Here is a 21682-nt window from a genome sequence, read left to right as displayed (position 1 = left end):
ATATAGTTTACCTGCAGCTGCACTTATATTAGCTCTATTGCAGTTTATCTTTATGGACTTTTCATGTTACTTTGTGGATTGTATATTGTTTTGTTGCTTTTACCTTCATACAGCATGAACACTGAGCTATCTGTGCAGCACACGTGCCTTTCTTTAGCGCACACTTTGTATTTTCTCGCATACGTATGTTACGTATTTTTGGTTGATATGGTGGTTGCATGGTTTGGGTTTATAGGTCTTATGCAGATGACGTGTTAGTCTGTACTGATTTGACCAATAATAATGATGTAGGTGGAGCTTATTTGCTTCCATTGAAAGCACAATTAATTGCTACTACAGACCCCTGATGAAGCTACAGCAGGTGGAGCGATACACGTAGGGCAGGAGCAGACACAGACTGCAGAGGACCTCTGTGCAAAATGATTGGCCACCCCCCAAAACCTAATGGTACTGTTACCCTCCTTCTTTGAAGACCCACACATAGATCTACCTGGGGACCACCAGTGAGAAGCGACATGCTGACCCTGGAGGCTGATCTGACCACAACTCCCTAAATAACAACAACTTAAACTCTCGTAGAATGCTGGGAGTTGTAGTTTCTGGGTTGACAACCCTTTGAGTTGCCTGTTTATTTCTGCTTTAACTCCGAGCACATCCTGAGGGCTGCAGACTGACGGCAAATGCTGGGAGTTGTAGTGTTTGCAGCTGTTGGGGAGTCATAGGTGACTCGAGAGCCGCAATAATAAGGGATAGAACATATATATTTATATATACTGCATATAGGCCTATTGTCACCATTTATTTTTATATATATATATTTTTTAACATCACGGTTACCACCCCATCTATGACTGATGATAGTGGCACCATCTATGACTAAATAACATTTACTATGCAAAGGCCAGTATCCCCCACACTGGCCCATATAGAAGTAGAGGCCAATGGTACACGGGCTCTGCACACCATATAAGTGATTACAGTGCAGGTACATCCAGTGACTTACAGAGGGTGTTTTCTCTGATTGGAGTCATTCACTTTTCCTTTTCTTCTCTATCTATCCATCATGAAGACTTCTTCGGATGATGCTTCATCGCCACAGAATCTGTCACAGGTTCTTCGCTCCAGCATCATCCTTAACTCTACAAAGTCACCATCTGTATTGCTCCACTTTGTGGCCAACTTTGTTCCAACTTTGTGCCTCCATGTAGTATATATTGGGACCTCAAATAGCACATAGTAGTAAGGTCACCATCTGTAAGGTCACATAGTAGTCAGGCCCCTCTGTGACTCTGTATAGATCATAGACCCTCTTTGCACCCCCATAAAGCCTCCCTGTGCCCCCCATGTAGTAGTTTGACCTCTCTGTCTCTATATAGTAGTCAGGCTCCCCTCTGTGTATCCAAATAGTAGTTATCCCCCTGTGTACCAATATACAGTAGTTAGTTTTCTCTTGCAGTTAGTCCCTCCTATCCGCTAAGGATGTAATATCCCCCAATGTAGGTAATAGGGACCGCACTGTAGGTAATACACCCATTAGTTACCCACCACCTGGCTACTCCACCCCAGTAGAGTGTATCCCCACTATTAGGCCTCTGTTCTGTTAGCTGCTGCCCCATGTACCCAGTAGAAATCCCCGGGAAGTTTGGCCTACAGTATGTATTAACCCTTAATATTATAGGAATCACACTATAGGTTACAATCTTATTAGTCCCCTCATCCCACCAGATAGCATTCCCAATAGTAGTCATCTGTCCTTGTGTAATAATAGGTTCATACTTACCTGTCTGCTGCTCGGCGGTATGTTCCTGCTCTCTGCACACAAGTGATGTCGCCCAATGGCCTAAATGAAGCTACCGAGATGATCACATAATAAAAATAAATAATCAAACCTATTGCAGTCAAAAAAATAATGTTTTACGTGTTTTTGCAATTGACCAATAAGAATGTTTCCCGGGCAATTCAAACACTGAGTTGCTGTTTTTTTTACTGTATAAATGTTTAGATTGCAGATCTTATTGCTATACTAATCTGACAAAGAGGCTTTTTATTATTTTACATCTATCACTACGATTCCCGTCAGTGTAGTAGTGATCACCATCTGATGCCGTCAGCGCCACCAAAGTCCCGGACCTTCTGCACGGCTGGACCTCCAGCCTGCATAACCTTCTTCTCATCTGTCCTTGTGCGATAATAAGTTCATACTTACCTGTCTGCATCTCTGAGATATTCCAGCAATTCCCTCGGCGGTATCTTCCTGCTCACTGCACACAAATGATGTCACTTGGGCATCGAAGCACATGTGGGAGAGAGGCCTTTTGTGGCCCAAACTATAATGCTGCCTCAGGCCACAAGTTTGATTGGCAGGGCAGGGAGCCAATAGCTCCTGCCCCTGTCAATGATAGGTCCTCTTTTAACTTCTAGAGCACATTAGTTGAAGAGCCACATGCAGGTCCATAGTGATTGCTGGATCCTGATAGGAGCTGTATTATAGTAGTCATATTCTTGTATAGGGGGCCTCTCTGGGACTTCTAGACCCTAGTCATTTACTTGACCATCCGAGCCTTATACGGCTTTCCAGTTGGATGGTGGTGGGCTGCTTAGAACTGGCTGCTCATTCGTTGAGTTGATAGCCGCTTAATAGCTGTGCGATTTGCCAAGAGTAGTGATGTCAAGGGAGCTGCTTGCCTTATCACCATATCTTCCTCCTCAGGCCCCTTTATAAGGACTTAAGGATGTTGGGGCTCTTCCTTCTCAGACCACCCCTGAAGCATTGGTGGACGTCAAGGCTTTTCATCCTCCTCAGGCCACCCCTGAAGCGCTGGTGGACATCAAGGCTCTTCATCCTCCTCAGGCCACTCCCTGGTGGACATCAAGGCTCTTCTTCCTTTTCAGGCCACTTCTGAAGCACTGGTGGATGTCAAGGCTCTTCATCCTCCTTAGGCCACCCCCGACCACTGGTGGATATCAAGGCTCTTCATCTTCCTCAAGCCATCACTGAAGCACTGGTGTATGCCAGAACTTCTCATCCTCCTCAGGCCACCCCATAAGGACTCCTACAACCTACGACCACCTGCATCACGCTGCCAACCTGCCACCATACTTTTCTCTACTGTGGTTTTGCTTTCATGTAAAGGGCTGGAAACACAGAAGCAGAGATTCGGCTCCACAGGGGCAGAAACACAGGGATGTAGATGCCTGTTGGTGTTTAGTGAGCTTTTTGGGAATTGGTTTTGATGGTGAGGGTGGGAAATGCCGCAAAAGCCTACGTGGTAATGTTCCAAACAACTACTTCAAAATAGAAAGCATGTTATGTATTTGGTTTTCTACGAAAAAGATCCCCAATAGTCCCTCTAGTGTAGCTGCCATAATTTAGCTGTTTTAGTAGAGTTCGTTTAACCCTTTAAGGACAGAGCAAATTTCGATTTTTGCGTTTTCGGTTTTTCCTCCTTGTGCATAAAAGGCCATAGCACTTGCATTTTTCCACCTAGAAACCCACATGAGCCCTTATTTTTTGCGTCACTAATTGTACTTTGCAATTACAGGCTGAATTTTTCCATAAAGTACACTGCGAAACCAGAAAAAAATTCAAAGTGTGGTGAAATTGAAAAAAAAAACGCATTTTGTTTATTTGGGGGAAATGTGTTTTTACGCCATTCGCCCTGGGGTAAAACTGACTTGTTATACATGTTCCTCAAGTCGTTACGATTAAAACGATATGTAACATGTATAACTTATATTGTATCTGATGGCCTGTAAAAAATTTAAACCATTGTCAACAAATATACAACACTTAAAATCGCTCCATTCCCAGGCTTATAGCGCTTTTATCCTTTGGTCTATTGGGCTGTGCGAGGTGTCATTTTTTGCGCCATGATTTGATCTTTCTATCGGTACCTTGATTGCGCATATACGACTTTTTGATCGCTTTTTATTACAATTTTTCTGGATTTGATGCGACCAAAAATGCGCAATTTTGCACTTTGGGATTTTTTTTGCGCTGACGCCGTTTACCGTACGAGATCAGGAATGTAATTAATTAATAGTTCGGGCGATTACGCACGCGGCGATAGCAAACATGTTTGTTTATGTATTTATTTATTTACTTTTATTTATAACCTGGGAAAAGGGGGGTGATTCAGACTTTTATTAGGGGAGGGGACTTTTTACTATTAACAATACTTTTTTTTTTACTTTTACACTTATACTAGAAGCCCCCCTGGGGGACTTCTAGTATAAGTGCTTTGATCTCTCATTGAGATCTCTGCAGCATAGATATGCTGCAGAGATCCATGAGATAGGCACTCGTTTACTTCCGGCTGCTGCAGCCGGAAGTAAACGAGTGCCGAGCCGGGGACGGCGCCATCTTGGAGCGGTCCCCGGCCGGCTTCATTTGCGGAGATCGCTCCTCCGGGATAACATCCCGGAGGAGCGATCTCCCCACTAGACACCAGGGATGAGGCTGTGTCCGGTAATCGGATGCAGCTGTCAACTTTGACAGCTGCATCCGATTACTGTATTAGCGGGCACGGCGATCGGACCGTGCCCGCTAATACCTACGGTCCCGGGCTACACGCGGCACCCGGGACCGGCGCGGTTCAGAGCGGGGCCGCCGCGCGGCCCCGCTCTGAACTCCCTTACCGGCATCAGGGCGTAAATTTACGCCCGATGTCGTTAAGGGGTTAAGGTTCAGTTTGGACAAATCAGAATTTTACATCACAACTTAGCGACTCTGAACTTTTGAAAATTTCACTCTCTCTCTCGCTCTCTCTCTATATATATATGTACATATATATATATATATATATATATATATATATATATATATATTCAGAATCAATCAGACCAAAAAACAGTGATGTATTTATATTTTTATCTACTTAATACAAAAAACAAGATAAGGCTATGTTCACACCACGTAAAACTACGGCTGTAGTTCTCGCCGCAGAACTACGGCCGTAGTTTTGCGGTGTGTAACATAGCCTTATATGCAATGGGATCTCGGACACACATCGTATGCGCTCTGGCCGGGATCCCGTGCGGCGCCGGAAAAAACTTGACAGGTCAGTTTTCTGTGGCCGGAATTCAGTGAATTGCGGCCGCAGAAAGACCTGTCAGTTCACACAGTGAAGCGAGCGGCTCCGGCCACTTGCTTCACTGTGGGCTATGGCATCAGAGCTCCGCGGCCGTAAAGATCACCCGGCCGGTACTTAAGTACCGGCCACAATGATCCGGACAGAGACCGTCCATTCCGTGACCCGGCCGGGGTTACGGAACGGCCGGTCTCATACCACGTGCGCACATAGCCTAACACTGTATAGTTGGCAGCTATGTTATAAGATGCGACATTAACATTTTATGTCAAACATTGATGTTTTAACCCACAAATAAGACCTGAGGCAAGACTTCATCTCTCGGTTCCTGAAGCTGTAGATTATGGGGTTTAATAAGGGGGTCCCAATGGTATATAACAGAGACAGGACCTTGTTTAGAGTCACAGAATATTGTTGAGCAGGAACCAGATAGATAATGAATATTGTCCCAAAGTATGTGCAGACTGAAGCCAAGTGTGAGCTGCAGGTGGAGAACGTCTTCTGTCTTCCTGTCTTGTTGGAAATTTTTAATATGGTGACAAATATGGAGACATAGCTCATAATGATCAACAGGAAAGGGAACAGACTGAAAGCAATGGTGATCAGGATGGACTCCATCTGCACCAGGGAGGTGTCTGTAGAAGACAATTGTAGAAGTGGAGCAAGATCACAAAAGAGATGGTCAATGGTGTCAAAGCGGCAAAACTGCAAGTTACATATTGGAATAGTCAAGATGGTCATCACTATGAAACTAGAGAGCCAAGACCACAAGGCCAGCTGATTCCGAATCATCCTATTCATAATGGTGGAGTACCTCAAGGGGTTACATATAGCCAGATACCTGTCATATGCCATGACCGTAAGGAGCAGACACTCAGTACATCCAGTAGATGCTCCCAAGTAGAACTGAGCAATGCACCCATAGAAAGACACGAGGCCTCCATCGCCCTTCAAAACATACAACATGTTGGGCATAATAATGGTGGTAAAAAGGATTTCACAAAAAGATAAGTTACTAAGAAAGAAGTACATTGGAGAGTTGAGCTTTGAGCTGGTGGCTATCAGACCAATGATCAGAGAGTTTCCAATCAGAGCCGTGATGTATAGCATGAGAAAGAAAGCAAAGATGAGATTCTTAAGATGGTGAACGTTTCGAAACCCTACGAGAACCAACTCCATCGCCATCGTCTTGTTCAGCTCACACATGGCCTGGCCAATGAGAGAATGTAGATATATATCTATTCATATACTCATTGCATTGGTCACCCACCCACAGCATTTTAGTATGGAGCCTACTCGATAGACTGACAGGATGTTGATCACATTACAGAGATTGACGCTGATCTGCTATGTTTATGTTTAATCTTTTATTTGGTTGGATAAATAGTAGCAAAACAATCACTCACCTTTAATGAGAGCTTAAAGGGGTGTCCGAGGAGCAGAAAATGAAGGGAGCAGAGAGATTACTTTCTATCATTCCATGTCTCAGAAGTATCAACGCATGAGTCCCGATCATCATGCGCAGGCAAAGCCACCTTCAGTGCTAGGGTGCTTTAGCTGCCTCCTGCTCCCTGGACAACCCCTTTAATTGTGACCCTTAGGGAACACTAGTAAGAGTGAAAACCCAAAATTCTGTGCAGTAGTTTCACTGAAATATCCTTACATTAGCCTCAGTAATGGTAATAACTTTCACCAACTGAAGTGTCCAATCTTTTAGATGGTAGAATTGCCCTTCATCTTCAGGGACTGGACTTTGTGGAGCAGATGGTGAAGTGATGATTTTTTGTTCCTTCCTTGACTTAGGTGGAGACATAATGTGGCAGTGGCTGGATTGAATTGTTCTATGTGAACAGTAAAAGGGAGTCCACTAAGTCTATGGGGCAAAATCAGCCTACTATGCTTAACTTATTGGTGGAGGGCTCAAACTTGAGTAAGGCTGGAATTAGCTCTTTTTAGAGTTCTTAGTCCTGTTGGACTGGGGAATAGCTACAGAAAAGGTACATTGCCCAGTAGTCCTGAAAAGTGACCTAAATATAATTACCAAGGCCTCTTTTCAGGACTGTAAATATCGACATGATAGTGGCACTGGGTTGTAGACCCAGCTTGGACAATTCTCTCAGCAGTGGTAGGGGCCTAAACAACAGTGAAAGGGGTGCTAAAGGGAGTCGCTGAAAGTAGGATCCAAGTATGCCTTACTATCCCCTGGTAGTTTTTCGGAGAAGACGTGGAGGTGGGCCTTAAAGGAGCCTAGAGAAAAGCCCACTATGCACTAAAATGGTGGAGAACTATTGTTCGGCTCAGTGCCTTTAAGGTCAGGAATAGAAAGAATAGAATAGAATAGAAAGAAGTGGTCACTGCAAAGTAGACGGGAACTCTGAAATGGGTATAGTCCTGTGTAAAGTTATTTTGACCATAGAGAAGCTTACGTGAAGAAGATTCAATGACTGAACTAAAGGGTCGGACACTGTTTTATTCTGTTACCCGTAACATTTAGGAAATTGTGTCACCTTGTGTACAAGTAACTGCTAAGATTTTGTGCTTCCTTTACCAACTGTAACCATTATTGATATGCCAATGTGTGTGCGATAACATTCAGTAAACCTTAGAAGATATTGGCCTGTATTTGTCTTCATTTAAAGGAATCCAGTTGAAAAGACAGACTCCTAATCCCCATCATTGCAGTTCTTTTCCCTCACTAACCTCACAATGGCTTCATTGAGTTGACAGCATATTCTAGGCACATAGTTCAACATTACAACATAATTCGAGATAAACAATAATCTGCTACCATCTACAGTGTTGTACAGCTTTAAGGAGCACTCCGGCCAAATCTAAAAATCCCGGGTGGGCAGGGGGTGGGGGTGGGGGGGAAGATGAAAAAGAAGCTATGGTTACCCGTCCAGAGCCTATTGACTGCTCAAATGACAGATCACGAAACATACAGACATATCCCCCGGTGAGGTGAACTTAACTTATACTTGCCAAAAATAGCTGCAAAGCAATGATAAAATATTTAAAAAGTCTTATAAAATACTGATTTGTTATGTTTTTATTATTAACATTCACTTTTTTTAAAAATAATTTGTATCATTTACCCTTTTTCACCTATTTTTTTTTATTTTTGCTATTATTATAGCATTTATTTTTACTCTTTTTTAATTTTTCTTAGTTTTTCTTTTTACTTCAGCCTCTGTTACTCCTGTGAATATCCAATCATAGGGCCATATATCTCATAAAGGACTCAATGTTCCTTTTTCATTTCGATCAGCAGTTTTCGCACGGTTCTACTAGTGTAATAAAAATAGATAAAATATGGACATTAGAATAGCTATGAGGAACATTAGAAGGCAGCAAAGTTGTAGAATTTCTCAAAGTTACACCCGTTAGTATTTCCTATTTTTTTTTTTCTAGGATGCCATAATAACCTTATGTACTCACCATCCTCTCTGTCGTCTTCATCTCTGGTGTCACTGTAAATATAATGATTGATCAGATGCCAGGAGGCTGGTAGAAATGTTGCTCTTGCCTCTTTTCATTGTCGAAAAGGTCAGAGACAAATCTTTGAAGTTGACGTCTATGTAGAATCCGTAGTTTATGAAAGTTTTTCTCCTGATTTGGCAGAGAAGTGGCGTCTCATGAGTGACTGGCTGAGCTGGATGCATTCACCTTGGGAGCAGGAAGAAGAGAGAAGACTGGACAGAGCCGAACACATCTACGTACAGTATGTTTTTTTTTCTATTTTGTAAGGGTCCTGACATGTTTTTTTTTTTTTTAAACTTTATTTTTAGACTTATGTGAGAATACTCCTTTAACACGCCTAAAATTCACAATTAGTCAATTCTGAAATAATTTTATATCATAATATAGCGCCTTATATTCTTTTTTTTAACACTCACATTTTAATTCTCTGGAACGTGATGGAACCAAGACACCAGAAGAGACAACCAACCCTCTTTGCTTCATCATATATCAGGACAAGCATCACCAGAAAACTCCATAAATCCACATCGGGCCCGACAGGACTATCCCAGACTATATGAACAGTATACCATATACTAAAATAATTTCTAAAGAAGATTGAAGAGATTTTAAGACTACATCTCAGGATCCAATGACTTCAAAAGTTCATGTCCTTTACTCCTTTTCATTATAGTAATTGGCACAGATGACTTTTTTAAATTCCTAGTTTTTCCCTGATTTAAAAGGGAAGAAATAAAGGAACTGAACATTGGTGGAATACAGTCATCAGTTCTGAAATAATGTATATTATTGAATAGCCCCTTCTCTTTGTTTCAATACATCATCAGAGGAGACCACCAACCCTCAGTCACGATTTTTTTTCCCCCAATTCAATGACTTACCATGTTACCATGTCGTTTGTACAAAATCAAGAACACCCCCTCATCATGAGGTATGAATAAAACTTAGTCTATAAGCCTCACACCGTCTTAGCCAGTGACTTAGGAAGGATTTACTGTATGGTTTTGTCCTAATGTTTGAAATATCTGTGTTGAATAAGGTTGAGTAATAAACCAACCAACAGAAGAATTTCACCAACCCATAGCAGGAGGCCAACAGGACGATCCCAAGCTGTATCAATTATATACAAAAATTTCATGCTACGTCGGATCCAACTACTTCAAAACTAATTTAATCATTTAAAAAAAAAAAAATTTCAATTTGAAAATTTGAGTTGATTGAGTTGAAATTATATATATATGAAGACTGATCTATATAAGACTTATATATTTCCCAATTCTTACCTCTGAACGGCTCATCTGTAGGAAAGGCTAATGACATCTTGCTCACGGTTCAGGCACAATGTCTGGACACAAAATGAACTAAAATGTTATTTATATTCTCAGAAACCACAGGAACCAGGCCTGGGGGAATGTGAGGTCCTACAGGGAACCAAACAGGAGTGGAGTGTGATCATAGAGATGAGTTGTCTTTAGGGTTTTATGTAATAAGACAAATTTATGAAGTAAAAACTTAACCAAAGCAACCTAACAAACTCACTTAAGTAAATTCATCAATATTTGGAGGAAAATGTTGGCTTTGAGTTTACTTTCTACCTGTCCATAAAATAAATACTCTCAAGCGGTGTCTGTCTAATTTATGTGTCCTCTATCTGACCCTCATCATTACTGTTCTGGTTTTTAACATAAAAGTGGATTTTTTCGCTGTAGTTAGTTAAACTCATGGAGAGATTCCACAGAATATTCTAGTCCTTCTTCCTAGAACCTTAGTTAGGGGGTATGGTCCATCTCTGTAGGCTTCCCAGATTGTGATCACCAGCATACTCACTAAGCTATTGGATTGTCTGGAGTTGTGCAGTGGTCCAAGTGGAGCTAGAGATCATCACCAAAGGAAAGGCCAAATAGATCTAACAAACGAAAAGATAAAGCAAAGAGATGAGAGTAACTCGAGCATGCTCAAGTACGTCCAAAACTTACTGCGAGGCATTTGACTACCGGTTGAATGCTGAAGTTGGATGCAGCCCTAGGGAGTCCTGGAAACATTGAAACAGCCTATGGCCTATGCTTTTATCTATGTTTTTCCAGGCAGCCTTAGAGCTGCATCCAACTTCTCCAGCCACTGCTAATCAAATGCAACACTTTTAGGTTCGGACAGACCTGAGCACGCTCAAGTTACTATCATGTCTAATAAAAATATAGCCAATGGGGCAAAAACCTGGAGCTTAAAGTAGTTGGTAACAAATGTGCTATTAATGCTTTAGATAAAAAATATATCATGTCACATGTCAAGTTTACCCCAGTTATACCACATTGCTTCTTTATCCATCCAACTTCTGGCCCCACCAAAACAATGATAATAGTTAAAGGGAATGTGTCACAAAGTAAAGAAAAAAAAACAACATAAAAGTCTTGAAATTGAATGTGTTATTTTTTTGTTAATTTATATGTGCATTTTTTTTATTTTTTACATGTAAGGAAATATAAAAAATTAACTATCTAATTTATCATATTTCCCAGTGATGGACCCTAGGGGGAGCTCCAGCAGGAAAACTGCAGGTAAAAGTAACCTGATATACGGCTGTGCTGAAAAAAGAGGCAGTCTCTGCTCAACTGCTGTGACATCATCACTTCCCTTCTCTTTTCACAGGGGAACAAAGAGGGGAAAGGTGATATTATGTGTACTGCTGGGCAGCGCCATTTTGTTGTTGTCTGCACAGAAGTACAAGTGTGTCCCTAGCTTTTCATAATACACCTCAGCTGCTGCAGAACCTTATCATACACCTCTGCTCAACCTGCTGCAGAACAAAATACAGTTTGCCTGCCCACACTCACCTCCCGCACTTCTCACCGCCCATAATACAGGAGAGTACAGGCTATTGCTCTCTGGTGTCAGCAGTGTCACACATTACACAGGTAGGGAAGATATATATACAGTGGTGCCTTGGATTACGAGCATAATTCGTTCCGGCACTGTGCTTGTAATCCAAATCCACTCTTAAACCAAAGCAAATTTTCCCATAAGAAATCATAGAAATTCAGACAATTGGTTCCACACACCATAAATATTGATTTATTATTCTGAATAACATGTGTGTATATATATATATATATATATATATATATATATATATATATATATAACAAAGTTTGTACGAGGCGGCACTCCAGTATATAGTGAATGAAAAAAGGTTTTTATTCACCCATCAATGAGATCTTTTTCAAGCAACAATATCAGTGAGACAATGGCTGGTATCTAACATGAAAACCCCTCCCATTGTACATCCCATCATTAGTGACATCATAATAATTAGAATACATAAACAATACATGATTCTATACAGTACAGTGCATCAATAAAGTGTAAAGTCCCAATTCATCTATATACAACGTGCGATAAGTGTCATCAGAGTGGCCGATTCTCTTGATTCATAAGATAAAGTCCACATAAAGATAAATGAAGTTTTCAAAATAAGTTCCAGTCCATACACGGTTAATGGAAGAGGCCGTCACTCACCAGGTGCTCTAACAATCCGCTGTTCACTCCATGCTGGTGTCATGGCGTCAATATATATATATATATATATATATATATATATATACTGTATATACACACATACACATATACACACTGGGGAGTACAGGCTATTGCTCTCTGGTGTTAGCAGTGTCACACATTACACAGGTAGGAGAGGTATATCGTATTTTCCGGCGTGTAAGGTGATTGGGCGTATAAGACAACCCCTGACTTTTAGGGTAGCTGCACATGTACCATATCGCTGCGTTTCTATCCCTGCGTGTTTGGTGCGATTTTTACATGCGAGTTTTGATTTTCACAATATTTTCATGTGAAAATCAAAAATCGCACCAAACACGCAGCGATAAAAACACAGCGATACGGTACGTGTGAAGGCACCCTAAGGGTGCGTTCACACCTACAGAATCCGCAGCAGATCTGCAGCAGATTTGATGCTGTGTTCAGTTATTTAAATGAAATCTGCTGCGGATCTGGTAAGTGTGAACGTACCCTTAAGCAGATTGTCAGGGGTTCACCTTATATGACGGAAAATGTTAACCCCTGCCTGACTGTAGCCCTGCTGCGGTCAGTCAGGGGTTAACTGCAGCTAAATAAAAAAACAAACAAAAAACATTTAACTCACCTAGGGCCCGTTCCCGGGCTCCACGCGCCTCCTGTACCGTTCCCGGCGCAGGCAGTGTGATGCACACTACCTGCGCCGGAGATCGTCACCTCTCCCCGGCAGCCGAGCGTCCCATCGGAGAGGCACGGAGAGTCTCGGCCGCCGGGAAAGCTTTGGAAGAATGCTCTCCCAGCAGTCAAGCGTCTCCGAGCCTCTAGTGTACGTCACACTGCCTGCGCCGGGAACGGTACAGGAGGCGCGGGGAGGCCGGGAATGGGCCCTAGGTGAGTTAAATGTTTGTTTTATTTTATAGTGGTCACCCCGTACAGTGGGGATGGGGCAATTTTTGAGCCCCCATCGTATGGGGTGACCATACGCCGGAAAATAGTGTGTGTGTATGTATGTATATATATATATATATATATATATATATATATATACACACACACAGGAGAGTACAGGCTGTTATATACAGTCAGAACAGGGGGGGGGGAGTGTTATCTACAGCCAGAACCGGGGGGGGGGGGGACATACAGCCAGGACAGGGAGGGTTGTATACAGCCAGACATGCAGCAAGAACAGGGGGGGGGGTATATATAGTCAGGACAGGAGGGGGGGTATATACAGCCAGGACAGGAGAGGGGGTAATATACAGCCAGGACAGGAGAGGGGGTAATATACAGCCAGGACAGGAGAGGGGGGGTATATACAGCCAGGACAGGAGAGGGGGAGGGTATATACAGCCAGGACAGGAGAGGGGGAGGGTATATACAGCCAGGACAGGAGAGGGGGGGTATATACAGCCAGGACAGGAGAGGGGGGGTATATAAAGCCAGGACAGGAGAGGGGGGGGGGGGTATATACAGCCAGGACAGGAGTAAAGTAGTAGAGAAGTAAAGTAATCACTAACAGGAACCCAGCCCTCTGTCCCAGCCTACTTGACGTGTTGTCCTAAGTGGTAGACCCCAACTTGGTGACAGTAACTAAGCTCTCAGGGTGAGAAGAATAGTTAGACAATAGTTTGGTGAATCAGAGGACCAGGATAGTACTGGTCAAGGTCATGCTCTATCAACCAATATCAGACATTTCTAGCCCTGTGACATGTCGCATTGTCTTAATACAAGATCCCCTCTACCCTAGGGGAGACAATATGCTTGTGTACATGACCTGCAAGAATGTATTCATACCCAGACCTGCTGAGAGCACCTCCACATGTACTAGTGGCCCAGAAAATACCACAAGACCATCCCCCAGACCGTAGCGATCCCCCCCCCGACAACTTGTGCTCTTTCAGCAGTGGCTGCATGGTGTTTACTCTCTCATATTTCTCTTCTGACACGGCAACCTCCATTCATTCTATGAAGAAGAAAATGGGACTTATTGGAGAAAACAACCCCTTGCCAATCATCCATCTGGAGAATAAATTCCATTTCTCTCTTTAGTAGTGACCTCTTTCTATCTCCACCCAGTGCTGGTTTCTCTTCTTGGATGGATCTTACATGTTCGGCAAATCTCTTGAACATAGGATGTACTGTCTTACCTATGTAAAATAAACCACAAATAATTGAAAATACCATAAAAGCTCTTCTACAGGTGATAAATTACCATCAGCTCCTGACTTCCCAACCGTATCCATCTCACAGTCTTTAAGAAACTACAGTCATTACAGTGGCCACATTTACATTTTTGAATAGGGACGCTATAAGGAGGTGGTTAAGAAGGATAATGTGTGGGCCCAGAGGAAGTTCGAATCAGAGTGAAATGGCCCTTTGTTCATCAGAGTTTGTGATCATGTGATCGAAATAAACTGTGTTTGAACATTCATGGTGAGTGCTGCAGCTTCTTTTACTGCAGAAAGTCATTTTGTTCCAAATTAAATAGCCCTTTCCACCCTGGTAGTATCAAACTTCTACTGAGGGTGGGAAGGGCCATTCATTTGTCTTTCACCTGCCTAACACTACCAGCCTGCTACCACCCCACACATGAAATGTAATTTTTTACCCATCTCTGCCCAGTACCCCTGGTGCCGGCAGCTAAGGGGGGTTAGAGTTGGCCATTTTGAGGGGTAACTTTAAGCCCTGGTTTATCTGATGACTTTCACTACTAAGAAGCCACAAATAAGTCAGCGAGGAGGACCTATGAAAAAGTGTGCTCTGAAGCAAGACTTCATTTCCCGATTTCTCAGACTATAAATGATGGGATTTAATAAGGGGGTTCCAATGATATACAGAAGGCAAAGGATCTTGTTCAGTTTCTCAGAAGAACGTTGTGAAGGAACCAAGTATATGATGAAGATGGAGCCAAAGTAGGTGCAAACCGAAGCCAAATGGGAGCTGCACGTAGAGAAACTTTTCTGTCTTCCAAATTTTGAAGGGATTCTTAAGATGGTGAAAAATATGAACACGTAGCTCGTAATGATCAACAAGAATGGGAAAAGACTAAGAGCGATGGCAATAAGTAGGGCTTCTGTCTCCACCAGGGAGGTATCAGAAGAAGATAATTGTACAATTGGTGCAAAATCACAAAACAGATGATCTATCGTGTTGCCTCCACAAAATTGTAATTTGCAGACAGAAAAAGTTGAGATAGACATGACGAAGAACCCAGTGATCCATGCCCAGGCCACCAGGTGATTGCGGGTCACAGGATTCATGATGGAGGAGTATCGGAGGGGGTCACAAATAGCCAAATACCGGTCATATGCCATTGCTGTGAGGAGGAGACACTCGGTGCTACCAGATGATGCACCCAAGTACAGTTGAGTAATGCAGCCATTCAGTGACACCCTGCCGCCATTCCCCCATATCACACACAATGTGTTTGGCAAAATTACTGTTGTAAATAGAATTTCACAGATTGATAAGTTAAATAGAAAAATGTACATGGGAGAGTGGAGCCTCGGACTGAGACTGATGAGACTAACAATGAGAACATTTCCTGAGAGGGTCAGAAGGTATATGATGAGGAACATCCCGAATATGACATTTCTGAGCTGGTGGAGATGGCCAAACCCAAGAAGAATCACCTCCATCACCATGGTCTGGTTCTGGCCACACAAAGCCTAAAGCATAAAAAAACTACTTTATTATAAATATTATTAAAAGTAATTGTAATATTATAACGAATTAGAGTTGGACTTTCACAACTTCGGAGAGACAAGAAGATTCTTAGAGCAGGGAATTCTTCCCAAACTACTGTGAAGGTTGTCAGAAAAAACAATTAACAAATATGAAACAACAGATATGTCCTGCTATATGGGGTCTGTGCACTTGGATCTAACACATGTATGAGGACTACTGTAACTCTGTTTCATCTAAACCCCCACAATGCACTGCCACAGAGTCACCAGGCTCACCTTCCTACATTTCTAGCTCCAGCACATTTGTCCTAGGAGATCATTCACAAGAAGCCCTATACATTATATACTGCACCACAGGTAAGGAAAGGTCACTATATTATAGTCCATCACTCACCATAAAGTGTCGCCTGCCAATGGCTCTCACATGAAATTCACATCTCATATCTCAAAAGTATACAGGATGATGCCCAACTTCTGTGGAGTGGAGCTATAACCCTGAGATATATAGTATCAGCTCCCATACAGAAGGGAGGCACAGAGGAAAACCCATGAGGCAAAAGCCGCAGAGAAAACTGAGGAAAATATAATTCTATTCTCAGGAAAATTTCTACAAAAGATCTAAAAGTAAGAAAAGTAAGAATAGCGCTCACTACTCTGCTGGTGAAGTCACAGGGTACATACATTACGGTACTTACAGTAACTCCCCAATGGGTGTGGACAAGCTATGTCACCCAACCAATCTGGCTTTGGGCCGGTAGAGATGAGGGAACTTTTTAAAACTTTGGTTAGGCAGGTTCGTCGAAATTTGACGCAAAGTTCAGGTTCCTCCGAACCTTAAATGAACAGCACTAAAATTAGAATTATAAACTTTTTACTGTGTAAAAAAACAAAACAAAAAAAAAAAAACGCTATGGAATCTGTTAAACAAATATATATTATTATTACTATTATTATTATTATTATTATTATTATTATTAAACGTCTTAATGGTTGAAGCTACAATTGTAGTGTAGTGTCCCAGAGCAGGTGTGCCACCACTGTTCTCAGCACACCTTGGGCTGGGTACCTAACGCTGCTACATCTAAAAGAACTTTCCAGAAAGTTCCCCACCAAAGGGAGATTAGTCCCGTCTCTTCTTTAAAGCTTCCTGATGATTCCTGTGGTTAGTTAGTTCCAGTCCTTATTTCTATGAAGAAAAAGTATACCTAGAGCCTGTTCCTGCTGAAAGTTACTCCATGACCTGACCTGGAGGCCCCATTCCTTTGCCAGGGACTCTGTGTCTGATCCAGATTTTCTTCTAAAGTGTTCCAGCTAAAGTGTGTGCTGCTATAAGGTGGGGTAACTACCACTAAGGGTAGTTACCCCACCAAGGATAACCTTCGCCTACGTCTAGGGTGACCATTCTTCTTTCAAGGCAGGACATTCCTTTAGCTGACAGACCATCTTAAGTGGAGCAAAGTGCAGTTACAGCCAAAGTACTCCATTGATCCTCACTCAGCCATCTCAGGTAATCTTGAGTGGCCAGCTACACCCAGCTGTAAAAGCCCGGGGCCCCTGTTATCAGAACTGGCACTTTGTGATCTCTCTGGCAATAGGTAATGGTCTCCTAAACCATGAAATCAAGTCACCCTGACAGAGTTCTGCTTCTACTTAGGCAAAGTCCCCTTGGTAGCCTCCTAGCCTACTTTTACAAATCAAACCTAACCAACTCCTACTTGTAATATTGTTAGGTTAGACTTAATTGTTGGTTAGGTTTGATTTGTAAAGGTAGGCTAGGGACTGTTAGAAGAGTCTACATATTTACTAAAGACTGTAACTATATACTCAAGCACCCAGCTCAAGTGATCTGTATCGTCCACCTTGTGAAATGATACTCTATTTTTGTGTATTGCACCTTATTGTCAAGGCTACTATTTTTGTATTCTCCTTCGGTAAACATTGTTCCTGGTTAAGTACTGGACTCTGTTGTTACTCTGTCCTTACACCTACACCTGTTCTGCCTCAAAAGTCCTGTGGCAGTTTTCCCCGGGGTTGGGCTCTACCACTCTATCCCCGGGGTTGGGCCACTGTGACAAGTACCTAGTTGGTACACCCAGCACCTCGCCCCTGCTGACACAACACATAGCAACCCCGGGTTATAGCAGTAGGACTATAGGAGCTCAAAAAAAATGCCAAAAAGCATGTTTTTTAATAACAGAGTAATGCTGGAGTGGGTTTTACTTTGACAACATGTGACTAGAGATGAGTGAGCATGCTCAATATTCACTCAAGTATCTTGCACTAAATTTGTGCATGGGGCCTTTCTTTATGTGTAATGAAGGGTGTATTGGATTCCATCTTTCCTATCGATATTTCGCAGCCTTTGCACTTGGTCCATTCTTCAATATTTAAACGTTACACCCATGTCACACACACACACACAATGACAGTAACCGGTGGGTGTAGTTTGATTTTCCCCTCGTCTATGGCATCTATGGATGTTAGAGATGACGGGAACTAAGGTAAGAGATGGGCAGCTTCTGAAGGGTGTAGAAGGATTTTTTTTTTCTTTCCCTTCTTGTTTTCTTTACAACTGAATGTACAGGAGAGAGTTTTTCAGAATTTCTTCCCCCACTTTAAATTGGACTTTATCTTGGGGTGAGTGCGCAATATTGTCAATCTGTAAAGTAATCTTGGCACCTGTGGAGACTGGAGACCTAGAAGAGGACGCGGGGGAGCTCAGACAGGTGAGAAAACCTTTTTTTATTGGTATTTAGATGTGCCACCATTTTTCTGAACTTGTTCTGAACTTTTATTTGGTTCGGTACCAAATCTTGTTATTGGGAAGTTCAGTTCACTTATCTCAAACTATAAGCAGATAATATCACCATCTCTCCCAACACATGTGGATGGGAGTAAGCTTCTGCCTGGCTCTCCAGGAGCAAAGGAACCAGGCAATGTAAGTCCAACTTCTCTATCTCTATCTATCTCTCCAACATTTGCCATCAGAGTCGGGAGGTCACCACAGACCTTTGATGGTCGGCCAGACTCACTGAAATAATTGGGCTCAGCCCACATTTATCTAAAGTGTGTGATCGGTTTAATAGAGAGAACATTCATCGAAAGACGGGTATGTTCCTTACAAATATATAAATTAACCAACAGTGAGATTGGTCAAATATAGAGATAAATCAATGGGTTTGTCACAAACTGACTTTGCTTTGAATTTTCATATACTGTACATGTGGATTCATGTTTTGCGATTCACATTGGCAAAATTACTGTCCAAAAAGTAGACCACCATGATCCTGTGCACTGAGCGGTGAGGCATACAGTGTATACCATGACTCTCAATGTGTGCAGCCACCTGAAGGTGTTCACTATATTCACTGGGTACTGACCCTGCTCCCTTATGTACTTTCACTGGCACCTCGGAATAGGGCACCATGGAAAGTATGTCCAGGAGCAGGAATCCCAGCTAAACTGAAGGAGCCCAGGATGCATGAGGCATACAGTGTCACCGCTCAGATATCATTCTCTGGGCCCAGTGATATTTCTCATTGATTGATGAAACCTCAGAATAATACGATTCCCGGGTATTGGTGAAAGCCCACAGTGCTGCTATGATCGCAGGCTATAGCTTGTTCACTGGCTACAATATACAACTCTATGAAGTTTGCTTGTACAGTACTTTAGTACATTCCCTGAGCCATGATCCCAGCATCTGTGTCATCAGATTCAGTTTAACCCTTTTATAGCTTTCAATTTTGGCCGTTACATAGGTACACATCACATTATTAACCAAGATACAGCCAAAAATATCAGAAACAGCTGAATTGTAAGTGATCCGGGAACATGGGTGGAATACAGGGACAGACATTGTAAGCCCTAGTGCTAGGCCCCCCAATACTCTCCCTGCCCACTTTCTGCTCTATATAATGTAACCACCTGCTGTGTCCCTGCTCCAGCAGCTCTCCCTGTCACCTACTGACTATATAATGTAACCACCTGCTGTGTCCCTGCTCCAGCAGCTCTCCCTGTCACCTGACTATATAATGTAACCCTCCACCTTCTGTGTCCCTGCTCCAGCAGCTCTCCCTGTCACCTACTGACTATATAATGTAACCCTCCACCTTCTATGTCCCTGCTCCAGCAGCTCTCCCTGTCACCTACTGACTATATAATGTAACCCTCCACCTTCTATGTCCCTGCTCCAGCAGCTCTCCCTGTCAGCTACTGACTATATAATGTAACCCTCCACCTTCTATGTCCCTGCTCCAGCAGCTCTCCCTGTCAGCTACTGACTATATTATGTAACCCTCCACCTTCTGTGTCCCTGCTCCAGCAGCTCTCCCTGTCACCTACTGACTATATAATGTAACCCTCCACCTTCTGTATCCCTGCTCCAGCAGCTCTCCCTGTCACCTACTGACTATATAATGTAACCACCTGCTGTGTCCCTGCTCCAGCAGCTCTCCCTGTCACCTGACTATATAATGTAACCCTCCACCTTCTGTGTCCCTGCTCCAGCAGCTCTCCCTGTCACCTACTGACTATATAATGTAACCACCTGCTGTGTCCCTGCTCCAGCAGCTCTCCCTGTCACCTACTGACTATATAATGTAACCACCTGCTGTGTCCCTGCTCCAGCAGCTCTCCCTGTCACCTACTGACTATATAATGTAACCACCTGCTGTGTCCCTGCTCCAGCAGCTCTCCCTGTCACCTGACTGACTATATAATGTAACCCTCCACCTTCTATGTCCCTGCTCCAGCAGCTCTTCCTGTCAGCTACTGACTATATAATGTAACCACCTGCTGTGTCCCTGCTCCAGCAGCTCTCCCTGTCACCTGACTGACTATATAATGTAACCCTCCACCTTCTGTGTCCCTGTTCCAGCAGCTCTCCCTGTCACCTACTGACTATATAATGTAACCACCTGCTGTGCCCCTGCTCCAGCAGCTCTCCCTGTCACCTACTGACTATATAATGTAACCACCTGCTGTGTCCCTGCTCCAGCAGCTCTCCCTGTCACCTGACTGATTATATAATGTAACCCTCCACCTTCTGTGTCCCTGTTCCAGCAGCTCTCCCTGTCACCTACTGACTATATAATGTAACCACCTGCTGTGCCCCTGCTCCAGCAGCTCTCCCTGTCACCTACTGACTATATAATGTAACCACCTGCTGTGTCCCTGCTCCAGCAGCTCTCCCTGTCACCTGACTGACTATATAATGTAACCCTCCACCTTCTATGTCCCTGCTCCAGCAGCTCTCCCTGTCACCTACTGACTATATAATGTAACCCTCCACCTTCTATGTCCCTGCTCCAGCAGCTCTCCCTGTCACCTACTGACTATATAATGTAACCCTCCACCTTTTATGTCCCTGCTCCAGCAGCTCTTCCTGTCAGCTACTGACTATATTATGTAACCCTCCACCTTCTGTGTCCCTGCTCCAGCAGCTCTCCCTGTCACCTACTGACTATATAATGTAACCCTCCACCTTCTGTATCCCTGCTCCAGCAGCTCTCCCTGTCACCTACTGACTATATAATGTAACCACCTGCTGTGTCCCTGCTCCAGCAGCTCTCCCTGTCACCTGACTATATAATGTAACCCTCCACCTTCTGTGTCCCTGCTCCAGCAGCTCTCCCTGTCACCTACTGACTATATAATGTAACCACCTGCTGTGTCCCTGCTCCAGCAGCTCTCCCTGTCACCTACTGACTATATAATGTAACCACCTGCTGTGTCCCTGCTCCAGCAGCTCTCCCTGTCACCTACTGACTATATAATGTAACCACCTGCTGTGTCCCTGCTCCAGCAGCTCTCCCTGTCACCTGACTGACTATATAATGTAACCCTCCACCTTCTATGTCCCTGCTCCAGCAGCTCTTCCTGTCAGCTACTGACTAT

General features: G+C 43.2%; 2 protein-coding genes across 2 annotated transcripts; both read right to left on the bottom strand.

Annotated features, from left to right (window-relative positions):
• Positions 1-5345: 5345 nt before the first annotated feature.
• Positions 5346-6275, bottom strand: LOC138786308 (olfactory receptor 10A3-like). The gene has a single exon (XM_069963209.1). It carries the CDS (start codon positions 6273-6275, stop codon positions 5346-5348), a length of 930 nt encoding a protein of 309 aa, XP_069819310.1.
• Positions 6276-14827: 8552 nt separating this feature from the next.
• Positions 14828-15742, bottom strand: LOC138786299 (olfactory receptor 10A3-like). The gene has a single exon (XM_069963197.1). The coding sequence runs from the start codon at positions 15740-15742 to the stop codon at positions 14828-14830; it is 915 nt and encodes a 304-aa protein (XP_069819298.1).
• Positions 15743-21682: the final 5940 nt, after the last annotated feature.

This window comes from Dendropsophus ebraccatus, chromosome 1 (assembly GCF_027789765.1).
Source record: "Dendropsophus ebraccatus isolate aDenEbr1 chromosome 1, aDenEbr1.pat, whole genome shotgun sequence".
NCBI lineage: Eukaryota > Metazoa > Chordata > Amphibia > Anura > Hylidae > Dendropsophus > Dendropsophus ebraccatus.
This window is presented reverse-complemented; position numbering and strand designations above follow the sequence as displayed.

Coding starts and splice junctions, on each gene's coding strand:
- LOC138786308 (XM_069963209.1), bottom strand. CDS start 6,275: ATGGCGATGGAGTTGGTTCTCGTAGGGTTTCGAAACGTTCACCATCTT.
- LOC138786299 (XM_069963197.1), bottom strand. CDS start 15,742: ATGGTGATGGAGGTGATTCTTCTTGGGTTTGGCCATCTCCACCAGCTC.